The sequence below is a fragment of the Rhynchophorus ferrugineus genome, unplaced genomic scaffold (assembly GCF_030347505.1).
Source record: "Rhynchophorus ferrugineus isolate W39M unplaced genomic scaffold, kcgeb_rfMv2 rfM9, whole genome shotgun sequence".
Lineage (NCBI taxonomy): Eukaryota > Metazoa > Arthropoda > Insecta > Coleoptera > Curculionidae > Rhynchophorus > Rhynchophorus ferrugineus.
The window spans coordinates 35,785,714-35,799,454 of NW_027472588.1; the positions used below are offsets into that span (position 1 = coordinate 35,785,714).

The window sequence follows — 13,741 nt, forward strand, 5'->3', positions numbered from 1 at the left end:
TATCTTCAATCTACTTTTTGTGACATTTCAACTTTAAAAACTCGGGTTTATTACGCTTGATCATCTTCAAACACTGCTCCGAATCATCAACTCGTCGTTGTTTTTGGTCAAAAGTGAGCTCGCGCGGCACCCATTTTGCACAGAGCTTTCAAATACCCAAATATTCGTGAATGATATGATGTACACGTTTAGTTGAAAGCTTTAGGGTGTCTGCTATTTAATTCAATTTCAATTTATGGTCATTCAAAATCATTTTGTGGATTTGTTTTAATCTTTTTTGATGTCATCTGTAACGACTTCTTTTTGGCGTCCACTGCATTCACCATCTTCGGTGGTCATTTCACCAGGTCTAAACTTGCATACCGATCCCTGATGATTGATTTTCCTGAGGCAGTGTCTGGAAATTCGGCATCAAGCCAAATTTTTGCTGAAACTGTATTTTTTCCCTTCAAAAAGCAATATTTTATCAACGCGCGAAATTCTTCTTTATCCAGTTTTTTCACAATAACAAAAGTTGTTCCACTCAGAATGCTGTAATTCACAAACTCATGATTCAACAGCTGTCAATTTTATACACGCCTCTTTTGAGAGTTAGGGCTAACTAAAAAACATATGGATTTCTAGTAGCTCCATCTATGTGTCAGGCCGAGGACTTTTCAATTGACGTGTTATCCACTCACTATATCTCACTCGTTTACAATTTAGTATCATACAAACAACCAGTTTCTAAAAATAATGTTTAAATATTATTTGACAGTTCTTATTAACTCCTCGATCTGCCATCTAAAATGGAAATAAAGCAAAATTTAGAGTCAATTTTTTCTCTAGATCTGGCAAGTTAATCTTTTTATGTTTACGATCGGTGAATGCGGTAAAAAATATTGCGTTTTATATCTGGCTTGCCATCGAAATATTAATATGTTTATGTAATAATTTTCGATTTGGTCTTAAAGTGTGTCGGTCGTAAGGCGTGAGGTGTTGAAAATTTACTTGCAGCAATACTCATAATTTATATTAATTAATTTACGGAATATTGTATATTTTCTTTTTGTACTCGACTGATTGGTAAAGGTGAGTTAGTATTTCCCGCTTTCGTTTCGTTTTATATATTATAATAACCGTGTGAATATACGCGCAGATAGGCTTTGACGCTTCATTTATACAATTATTAAGGAAAAGTTTCGAACAAAATGAATTGGAATGATTATTTTATAAAGCTTCATGTTATGCGGCATTGAACAATTATTCATATACAGAACAACAGTAGATATATAGTTTATCAATCTAAATTTCATCGCAACATTGCCGTATCAACTCTGAGTTTAAGTTCTGTTTGGATTTTACATACAACAACATTCTAATCTAAACAAAATAATTAAACAAAAATTCTGTTATCGAATATAATTTATTTTTACATTGTAGTAAATCTAACGTACATATTATCAAAGGACTTGAAACTGCAATTAGGTACACAGTTATAATAGTTTGTAGGTTATGGTTGTGTTTGATTTTATTTACGTTGAACTCTTTTCTATACCACCTATCAGTTAGAGTTCTAGGTGTGTTTTAGTTGTTTCCCCTGGAGCCTTAATCCACCTAATTACCCATTGTATATCCAAGTAATATATTTTATTTTCATTAAAGAGCATATTTACGTTTTACGTTTAGTTCTTGTGTCCTTCGGTACAGTGTTTCCTTGTGAAGACATTTTGATATCACTGTATTTCTCATTCGTTTTGTTCTGTTAATACCTGTTCTGAAAAACAGTTACTATTCTTTCTCTCCTGACAAATTTTAACCAAATGCTCTCTGAAAGAAACTCAATCAATCAATTTCTTCTTCAATGTGTCAGATCGGGTTGATCCAACCCGAAGGTTTTATTAACCATTCCTGTTTCCAGCATAAAATACAATATATCTGCAATGCATTATTAATAAATGTTGTGACTAATAAAACCTAATCATTTGTTATTCCAATAATTATCTTTTCCAACAACTTTTGTTGTCATAACACACATTTATTATCATCTTGCTATGAGTGACCGAGTATGAAACAAAAATAATAAAGTCTTCCTTCATATCATTATAGGCTTTTAAAAATTGTATTCCTTTAAATGCAATATCGAGAAGCCCCATTTGACCTCTTCGATTCTTTTCAGACTAACAATCTCCTTTGAAATAATTGTAAATTATGCTTGTATCGAAGAACTACTCACTGTTTTTATACATTTAATATATTTAATCTCTGATAGAACTAACTAAAATCAAGCTGATCTTGACCTGTCACCCACTTGTTATGAGGACGGTTTTTCTTCGGTGAATTCAAAAAAAGAGAAAAATCAAATTATAAAAAGGATTATTTTACTTACCCTCACCAGAGTCGAAAGAATGAACCAGTTATTTAATTTGAATATTCAAGTTACAACGGACTCACATTTTAATTAAAACTGACAATATGTTATGGTGAAAGGATTTAATTTCCTTTGAAAAATAATTAAATACATCTTCTATTTTTATATGAATGCCAATAAAATAAATTCATGTGCATCAATGAAAAGCAAAAACAGACATGGAACAATATTATTATCGAGTTCCTATTAGAAAAACAATTATTATACAATTAGTTAGTTGCCGTTTATTGGAATTTTATGGTATATTTATATGAATTTCTAGGCACAAAAACATTTCAAATAAAAATATATTTCTAACAAATCTTGTTATTACATTTGATGATTGTTTAGTTTAGTTTGTTAGGTTGATAGGCATACACACATCACATAACATTTTTATAAAGAATTGCGTTTTAGTTTTTCACTTTTGACGTTGTAATGGCATCATATTTACATTAGGCAGAATACAATAGCTGAAATACGTTCCTGCTGCATTATGCAACTACAGTTAAGGAAGATTGTTTGTTGATTATGAATATTTGGTTGCAATAGCTTTAGCAGTAGCAAGGGTTAAAAATGTTTTCTTGTGAGATAGTGTTAGGCTCTCTTGATTCACATTGAGCTACATTGACGCCAAAAAAGCTGCTGTCATCATGAGCTCTTAGAGCCCCTTAAATTAAACCATTGAGCTTAAAATATCGACGAGAATTGATTAATTGGAAAGAAGGAATGTCAGGAATGTTTTTCATCGCAAACGTTTCGCTCGATTGCTATTTGTTTCAGTTCTTGAAAGAATTCTTTAGTGGTATACAGCTGACTTTAAAAAATTATTGTGAAATTCATAAAATCTACAGTGATGGTTTTATCAGAAAATATATATCATTGAATAGTGTTTGTTGCAAAGTTTTTTTTTATTAATACGTCATGGATATTTGTAACGTCGAAACATTGTAATGTTGCCGCATCAACTCTGAGTTTTAGTTCAGTTTGGTTTCGTCATACAAGAAAATTTTAATCTAAAAGAATAACTCAACAAAAAGCTTATTAAATATAATTTGTTTTAACATTTTAGTACATCTAATACATATATTATCGAAGGACTTAAAAATACAATTAAGAACGCATAATAGTTTGTAGGTTAGATTTGTTTTGTTTACAAGTCTTTTCCTCATCGTCCATGAGGCAGAGTTTCCTGGCGCGTTTTTTTTTTGTAGTGGTATCCGCCTATAAACCCAATCCATCTAATTAACAATTGTATACCTTAGAAACGTATTTTAGTGTCATTCGAGAGCATATTTACCTTTTTATATATCGTTCTTCTTTCCTTCGATGGTGCGTTTACTTGTCAAGTCATCTTGGTATCACTGTATATCTGTGTACACCATTCTTCATTCACCATTGATCACTGAATTATGTCTAATATATTTACCATATCTACAAAACAGTTAGTATTCATTCTCTCCTCATACTTTCTAACCAAATGCTCATGTTTAATTAAGTACAATTACAATCGTATATGGGCACTCAAATATTTCACGCCCTACAATACCATTTTCTACAGTTATATTCAATATTATATATTGTGTGCATGTTATATTATGTGCATACCTTTAGTTATTTCCACTCTCATCACTCTTGTCTCTGGAATTTCCAGCATTGCACAGCATTATAACATATCCAGAAAGTTTCCTTCAGTCACTTTCACTTTCCGATTCACTGTCCAATTCAATCACTAAACTGTTTATTTCTAATCTGTCTAAAACATGTTCACGATTCCTCCATTTATCAACTACTTCCTCATGGAGGTGTCATGGTTGACAATGCTTCCTTTCATGTATTTTTATATATATATATATATATATATATATATATATATATATATATATTATAAAATAACTTTTCATTTCTAAATATATATAACAATGATAATCTATAGTCTGTAGTTTGTTATGATTTTTCATCTTATATTAATCAGGATTTTATTCTATTCATGTATCCGATCAATTTTTTATAGACTTATTAATCTTTTTAAAAATTGATTGATTTTTTTTCGTCATTCACAAAAATACAGTTCATAAAAATTTACTATCAAGTTACGTGACGAACTTCCTCTAGATCTACAAATGATTGCCTAAATACGCTACATTTTAATCTAATTTTTTTGTTTCACACTAATTTTTAGTAATGAATTGATGAATGAAGTTCCATTGATAAATTTTACAGAATGAGGTTTAACGATTTCTCGTTAAGTTTTATAGGGAATCTAAATTGTAAATAAAACGTGTTTATTGAGGAAATATCTTAGAATATAGGTAAGTCCGTATGAGTTGGTCGTAATTTTTTCTAGCATCCGTCAAAATTAAAATAGGGGCTTGACTTTGGTTTCTGTGTTTTTTTTTTGTTGAACGTGAGATACTTACAGTTTACAATTCTTTGTTCTCTTTTTTATCTGGAACATCAAATAAGTTTAGCTTATTAGTATGATCAGTATTTTTAATTGTCCTTCTTAATGGTTTCCTCTTTATTCTAGCATCTTTTAATTAGGTATTTTATCAGTTTACTTTTGTTTTAATTTTCTTTGAATTTTCCTGTTTTTATAGGTCTTTCTATTATTTCATTTTTGTCTGTCTTTTTATATACGTTTCTGTATATATCCCTGTTTAGATATGTTCCTAAAATACTAATCATCTTCATCGACAAATCCATAGCCGGCATTTAGAAAGAGTATCAACCAGAGGATAGTCATTCTTAACCCCTGATGATGATCGGCAGCAACTTAATCTTGATCAGCATCTCAATCCATCTGTTTCTTGAAGCTACCTACTTGAAGTTACGAACATAATTTGATAAAACAAAACAAATAACTAGTTTTGAGAAAATTTTGTATTTATGGAGTTATTGTGCAAATAGTTTTAACTTTTTAAAAATGTTGAATTAGTCTTAGGAAAATTTATTTTGTCTTATTTTCCGTTGCAAAACAATCAAATTGTTTACCTTCGCAAACAATTAAATCTAACAAGTAGTTTGCATTTGAAGTGGCGCAGAAACGAGCGGCAGATTTCAGATAGTTGCGGAAGGAGTTTGTTTATTAATAAACAGTCTAAAGGAAGTTGATTGTTGATAGTTTAATTACCAACCAGCGCCCTCTCAATTAAAATGGTTTTGTTGCTCTATTCTCTAAGCGATTTGCTCATTTGTATATGTAATTGATTTAAATTGTTTTAATTTTAAATATTTTTTTATTATCATCACTAATTTTGAAATATATATTATTTATTAATTATGCTTCGTAAGAATTACTTCAAAATCTAACATGAAATATTCATTCGAATCATACCAGTATCTATGGTCATATTGTCAGTTTTGGAAGAATGTAGAAATATTCCTTAATACTGGACAATTTGTATTTATTAGGGTTACTGTGAGTTACTGTGTGTGAATATAGTTATTCTATATTGTTTTAGAGGGTAGAATAAGAGAGATGTATTGAATAGACTTCAGACTAACCGGGAATGAAACACCAATAAACTACATCAAACGAAACAAGAACATTTTTGCATTTTCCTGTCTGCTTAATATATTTATTAGATTATATATTGTTATATATTGGAACTGCATTCTGAAAGATTCTCTACAACCCAAACAAAATCAAACTTGAAACGATGGAGACTTACTACGATCTATTCGAAGTTACTGAGACATTTGTGTAATACAATGGTGTAATTCAATTTAAAGATACAGTTTATTTTAAACTGAAGTAATAGTTACAACTTTAAGGAAAATGAAATAAGCCAAAGAGGAAATACATGTTTATTTAAACATTTATAAAATATGGGTGTATTGCATTTTAATAACTTAATTAATATAATTAAATATAATAATTATTTTCCGTTGCAAAACAATCAAATTGTTTACCTTCGCAAACAATTAAATCTAACAAGTAGTTTGCATTTGAAGTGGCGCAGAAACGAGCGGCAGATTTCAGATAGTTGCGGAAGGAGTTTGTTTATTAATAAACAGTCTAAAGGAAGTTGATTGTTGATAGTTTAATTACCAACCAGCGCCCTCTCAATTAAAATGGTTTTGTTGCTCTATTCTCTAAGCGATTTGCTCATTTGTATATGTAATTGATTTAAATTGTTTTAATTTTAAATATTTTTTTATTATCATCACTAATTTTGAAATATATATTATTTATTAATTATGCTTCGTAAGAACTACTTCAAAATCTAACATGAAATATTCATTCGAATCATACCAGTATCTATGGTCATATTGTCAGTTTTGGAAGAATGTAGAAATATTCCTTAATACTGGACAATTTGTATTTATTAGGGTTACTGTGAGTTACTGTGTGTGAATATAGTTATTCTATATTGTTTTAGAGGGTAGAATAAGAGAGAAGTATTGAATAGACTTCAGACTAACCGGGAATGAAACACCAATAAACTACATCAAACGAAACAAGAACATTTTTGCATTTTCCTGTCTGCTTAATATATTTATTAGATTATATATTGTTATATATTGGAACTGCATTCTGAAAGATTCTCTACAACCCAAACAAAATCAAACTTGAAACGATGGAGACTTACTACGATCTATTCGAAGTTACTGAGACATTTGTGTAATACAATGGTGTAATTCAATTTAAAGATACAGTTTATTTTAAACTGAAGTAATAGTTACAACTTTAAGGAAAATGAAATAAGCCAAAGAGGAAATACATGTTTATTTAAACATTTATAAAATATGGGTGTATTGCATTTTAATAACTTAATTAATATAATTAAATATAATAATTATTTTCCGTTGCAAAACAATCAAATTGTTTACCTTCGCAAGCAATTAAATCTAACAAGTAGTTTGCATTTGAAGTGGCACAGAAACGAGCGGCAGATTCCAGATAGTTGCGGAAGGAGTTTGTTTATTAATAAACAGTCTAAAGGAAGTTGATTGTTGATAGTTTAATTACCAACCAGCGCCCTCTCAATTAAAATGGTTTTGTTGCTCTATTCTCTAAGCGATTTGCTCATTTGTATATGTAATTGATTTAAATTCTTTTAATTTTAAATATTTTTTTATTATCATCACTAATTTTGAAATATATATTATTTATTAATTATGCTTCGTAAAAACTACTTCAAAATCTAACATGAAATATTCATTCGAATCATACCAGTATCTATGGTCATATTGTCAGTTTTGGAAGAATGTAGAAATATTCCTTAATACTGGACAATTTGTATTTATTAGGGTTACTGTGAGTTACTGTGTGTGAATATAGTTATTCTATATTGTTTTAGAGGGTAGAATAAGAGAGATATATTGAATAGACTTTAGACTAACCGGGAATGAAACACCAATAAATTGCATCAAACGAAACAAGAACATTTTTGCGTTTTCCTGTCTGCTTAATATATTTATTGGGTTTTATATTGTTATTTATTGGAACTGCATTCTGAAAGATTCTTTACAACCTAAACAAAATCAAACTTGAAGCAATGGAAACTTACTACAATCTGTTCAAACTTACTGAGACATTTGTGTAATACAATGGTGTAATTCAATTTAAAGATACAGTTTATCTTAAACTGAAGTAATAGTTACAACTTTAAGGAAAATGAAATAAGCCAAAAAGGAAATACATGTTTATTTAAATATTTATAAAATATGGGTGTATTGCATTTTAATTGCATTAAACTTTTTTGACATCACCTGTGTGTTTTTAAAATCATCAGCAATAATGCCAATACCCATGGTTTCATATATTTCTATTTAATATATACCCTCTATAGTGACACTAATATTGATAAGATGTAGGAAAACTAATATTTGATTTTTTATAATCCATGTAAAAGTTTTAAATGTTTCATATCTCTAGTGATAATTATTCAGTTGAGGTTATGCTAATACTAAATCAGTAGTACCAATACTCATGTTAAAACTACATAATTCATGCCAAAACGAAAGGTAATTGTTCATAGACTATTGCAGATTGAAAAATAGCGTCATTTATTTATTTGGTTAAAAGTTATTGCACTTTGAAAATGAATATTCCAGATCATTCGAATTTATTTGTCTCGAGGGGATACATTGGGTTTAAATGTAGAACTGAGTGCTGCTGAAGGAAAATATATATTCAAACTAAGGAGAATATAGTGATGACTGAAGTTTAATTTTATTTAGAAGCTGTTGTTTCTGTTGAATAGATCTGAGATTCAGGAATTTAAATTTTTCTATACTAATGCAATACTAATATTAATAACATAAAAATTACAAACCAAACTTGAAAACTTATTTCATCTAAACCTAAGCAAACAATTTCTACTTGAAGGTCGAAAAATAAAAGTCGAAACATTTAAACCGATGAAAGTTTTCGGTGAATAGTCTCAAAGGGATCGAATGAATTAGGAGGATGCAATCTGGCATCATTACGGCCGCGAAACTTACTGGTTTCGTCAGGAAGGCGGGAAGTTTCCGGAACTGACCCTGAAGCGTTTTCTACGGTGGCGTTTTATTTCGATCGAAAAGAACGAAGGACGACAATAAGCCACAAGTCGTTTAATATTTGCAATTTTCTTTCCAGGTTTTCTGTTAAAGCTGACAGCGAGTAAATAATATTGTTTTGTTTCAGATTGTTACCGATGGGAATGGAAAATGGTACATGTACGTATTAAATATTGTTTTATTTAAATTTAAAGCAGTAACTATTGAATGATTTATCATGCAATTGAAACATTTGTAAATTTTCAGTTAGTTTCTAAACAAGGGATAACCTGGTTACTGAATTCTCGTGATTGCTATGGTATATTGTTACCAGATGGCATTAATCTGACCTCCGAAGTAACCACTAATCTGACCGTTGAGTAGATAAGGAGAAAAAACAAAGCGGGCAAATGAAATACAATTTATTTTATGTCTTCTCTACGTAAGTTAATGCAAAAAGGCGAGTTTGTTTATTTAAACGAATAATATAAAAATATATACAATTAAATATGTTAAACAGATACGTAATTGTGAAAGAATTATGAACTGGATGGATATTACTTAGTAAATTGTTAGGCTAGATAATAGTGATTCCGTCATAGAACCCAATTGATAATTATACACACGACATATAAGAATTATATTGTTCTTGATTGTTGGCTTCCATTCTTGATACTCTTTCTTTCTTCTTAATTCTGATTAAATCTTGATTCTCTTGACTTTTCCTTAATTCATGTTCTTTGACTAATTCTAAGTCATAATTCTTTTCGCACGTCACAAATATTACAAGAAACAGTTAAATGGTCTAATAAAATCGTCAACTTTTAAACAATTTTCTTAAATATAAATAAGTGTAGTTAGGTCGCAACACTAACTGTTGAAAGTTCACAAGAACTCAAAAGGAACTGTACTGCTTCATTGTCGCATAACAGCACGCAGTAACAGACGCAATAGATGGAATTTTTCTATTTTTGTCTTCCTTCCCATGCGTTTTATTCCCTATAATGTCACGATCATTAAGGACCCAAACTGAAGTTTAATTGTTTGTTTGTTTCTTTTAATTTACAGGGTATGAATGAATAATATGAACACCTGACCTTTTTTTTTCACTTTAGTTTGTGGTTAAATAACAATCCAAGAAATGTAAGTTCCGGTTTATTTATTAAACTCTCACCATCCATAGTCAGCGCAGCCATCCGTGGGCAATTTCTTCGTCTACAAAAATGAACGTTTACAGACTTTTCGACAGACAATGTTAGTTCGTTTTGATTGGCCCAATTTGGTATTTTATTGTGGCAATTCTGTAGAAGATGTTGGCTATATTTGTGATCCGAGTGCTTATAATAAATAATCACATCGTCTGCATAAATCCGAGTATTGATGTGTGGTAGGATAACCTGATTAATCGAGTTAATAGCGATAATAAACATTAGTGGGCTGATGCAGAAACCCTGTGAAACCCCACTGGTCTGATGATAATATGATGATGTCACTCCATTCACTCTAACTCGATAACATCTGTCGGCCAAGAAAGATGTAATAAATTTATATTCATTCCCTCCTATTCCTCAAGCAGAATCAGCAAAATACCTTGGAATCCATCTTGACGGTAGATTAAATTGGAAGCATCACGTTAGACAAAAAGCAAAACACATTAGAACCAAAATAAAACAACTATACTGGTTAGTCGGAAGATACTTTCAACTTGATCTAAAATCAAAGAGGTTGATCTATAATACAATTATAAAGCTAATTTGGACCTGTAGGGTGCAAATATGGGGTTGCACTAAAAATTCAAATCAGTTAGTCATACAGCGCTGTCAAAACAAGGTTCTTCGATTGATTACCAATGCCTATCGCTATGTAACCAACGAAGAACACGCACGATGAACTGGTAATCAAATGGATTCGCGAAGTTATCCAAAATTTCGCCTTGAAACACGAAAGAAGATTACTAAATCATACTAACGTGGAAGCAATACAACAAATGTCAGGAGATTGAAACGAACAAAACCATACGAACTTGTGTGAACATTTAGTGTGTACTATTAGTGTAAACTATAGCTAAAAGTTAATAATTAATATATAATTATAACTTTATAATTGAGGAATACATACTGATGTATTTTCTCGCACTCGTCTTGCTTGTTAATTAATCCAAGTACATAGGAAAAGTAGTAATAAATTAATTGTAAATTAAGATTGTACTAAGCGTATCTAATAAAGATGTTATAAAAAAAAATTCCCTCCTATTTTCCATTTCAAAAGTTGTTTTTAAATACTGGAGATTTTTATGGTCTCAAAAATTTTTCTAAATGAAGGAAGACGGCGGTCACATGTTGTCCCGAATGAAATGCTTCACATAGATCCCCCTGGAATCCGACCAGATGGTCAAGTATGGAGTATCCTTCTAGGAATCCCAATTGACGATCATTCAGTAATTTATGATTTTTAATTAGATATATGAGTCTACTGCAGACGATATGCTCTAGTGTTTCGCACAAATGGCTAGTTAGGCCAATAGGTCTATAGCTCTTAACTGAATGTCTCAGTTTACCCGATTTATGTATAGGTATCAAAAACGATTCTTTACATTTTAGAGGCAGTTGTCCTTGACTCCAAATGTCATTGTATATTTTAAGAAGGTGAGTTAGTTGGAAATGTGCGAGATTCCTTATCAGAGGGAAATTAATTTCGTCAGGTCAGCAAGACGTATCGCTGTTCTTGTTTAAAGCTCTATCAAGCTCCTCCATTGTGAACGGGTCGTCCAACTCATATGCGCCTCCAATCTCCTCAGATCGGCCGCTCTCATCCTCTCCCCCGTGTGTGTTTAGTATGGTGCCGTAGTGTATTGCAAACAAGTCCGATATCTCGTAGGGGTTCGCAAATCGATGATCTCCGTCTATCATCGCTGGGATCTTAGGCCGTGGGATGCCCTTCAGAATTCTTACTTTCCTCCACAACTCATGGGATGGAGTTTGTGGAGTGAGGCTGCTAGTAAATTCTCTCCGGGAGTTGATGTTCTGAATTTATTCGATTGCCTTATGATTTTTCGGGTGATTACTTTTGTTCTTTTGTAATCTACAAAATATTCAGTCGTCGGGTTTAATTTAAACCGGAATAGTAACGCTGGAATAGAAAATGTCTTTCTTACAGGGCGTTCTGAATTTTCTCTTCGGAGTTCTCTTAAGAATTTGGTCTCTGTAAGTTCGGTATGCCTTTTCAGCTTTAGCTTTTAGCTAAGTTCAGGTTTTATTAAATTAAATTAGTCCGGAACCCGGAATATTGAGCTATAATCTTAGAGTAATAGAGAGAAAACTCAACAAGTCTCTGGTAAAATGCTTTGTTACGTGCAATACCTAGATGGATAGATGAAGATATAATGACATGTTAATAGTTATAAGAAGCATCAGTTGAGTTACAAGAGGTGTTAAAACTAGTTGGAAATAAAAAAGACACCTTATTGTGCAGATGTCTAAATTAGTATAAAATGTAAGAAAACAAATAGTTATATGGGTATGTTAAACGTGTATTTATTGAAGACAAAGACAGAACATTTACATCTCGACTGGTCATTTCGATTTGATGCTTCTACGATTCAGACTTATGGACCTCTTCTTGCCTCTTCGTCGGCTACGGCTTCTCCCTCTGCGTCCGCGTCTCCTGCGTCTCCTTCTGGCTTGTATGATGCTGAGACTCTTGGTACCGCGGCCGTTTTCGATTAAGGTTTTGAATGCGGTGCCCAAGACATATCTGAAAAATTATTTAAAATCGAATTATAGTTCAGCATAGCGCTAAAGGGATCTATTGTATATCTATATAGATTCAAATCAACATGGATTAACAAGAATTGCCTGTCGTATTTCTTTACAAGATATTTAGAATTTACAGTTAAGAAATCAACAATCAGGTTTAGAAAGTTCCTCTTACTTAACAATTGATAGTAAATGATGGTGATATGAAGTCAATATATCATTGTGCAAGAAGTAATTCTAAAGGTTATCTATTCTAAAAGGGTATAAAAACTGAAAGGAGTCCTAATCCACTCGTCTTATTGCCTAGATATTTCTCCATGTTTTAATAAACACAATTTAATTTTTATAAAAAAAAAATAAACGAATATATCGCGATATCTAATAATGTAATGAATGGAGAAAATGTTATTTAGTTTCTTTTCGAGATATTTGAAATAGAGAGAGCGCTTCTGAGAATGACAACAAGCAAACGAATTCTGAGCCCGGCGTTCACTTAGGCCACCAGTTGCCATAAACATCACACAATTTTCGTTTAACCTGCGCTGCATTCTTACCTTTTTGAAAGTAAAATGCAAGATATAACGAAAATCTCCTTCAAGAATCTTATTTTTAAAAGCGCACTATCTTTTAAGGGGATTTTACCCTTTGAAAAACCGAAGACTAAATATTCCGCTAAAAAATTCTGATGGCTTTTAAAAAACAAACAATTTGTCAACTTACTTTCCTGACTTCTTGTTGATGGCGCCGAAAGCTAGTGCCTTGTCGAGGGTGTTATTCAATCTGATGATGTTCGTTGACGTATTGGGATACTCTTCTTGAATGTAATTGTGGATTTTCTTCAAGGTGATGCCCCTAGAGCTTCCGAGTTTCTTGATAGTGGCTAGAACAATCTTTGCCACGCGACGAGTGGCAACATTTAAACCTTTGTCGTTGAGTGGCCCTTTCATTTTTTATAATCACAATAATTTTGATCCTGGACAAAAAGCAACGCGTAAGTTATTATTCCCTACATACGTGACATTTTAACACGACAATTTTGACATTTGTTTTGTCTATAAAAATAAACATTTTAGGTTTCCTAGTAACTATCAATAGGCCAACTTGTAAG

At 31.4% G+C, this 13,741-nt stretch overlaps 2 protein-coding genes across 3 annotated transcripts in view; one reads left to right on the forward strand and one right to left on the reverse strand.

The window, feature by feature from the left end:
• Positions 1-13,741, forward strand: part of Pdfr (Pigment-dispersing factor receptor) — a 73,464-nt gene that overhangs the window by 31,546 nt on the left and 28,177 nt on the right. The window contains exon 2 of one of the 2 annotated variants that reach the window (XM_076413135.1): positions 9,027-9,058. The exons of the other annotated variant lie outside the window; for it this stretch is intronic. Coding sequence (XP_076269250.1) covers positions 9,037-9,058 — 22 coding nt within the window. The 5' untranslated portion in view covers positions 9,027-9,036. The remainder of the gene's footprint in view (positions 1-9,026; positions 9,059-13,741) is intronic. 2 annotated transcript variants of the gene reach the window in all.
• On the reverse strand, positions 12,387-13,693 carry LOC143203264 (uncharacterized). Its single transcript, XM_076415434.1, has 2 exons — positions 13,354-13,693; positions 12,387-12,631 (listed from the first exon to the last, which is right to left on the reverse strand). Exons 1-2 carry the CDS (start codon positions 13,578-13,580, stop codon positions 12,451-12,453), a joined length of 408 nt encoding a protein of 135 aa, XP_076271549.1. The 5' UTR covers positions 13,581-13,693; the 3' UTR covers positions 12,387-12,450.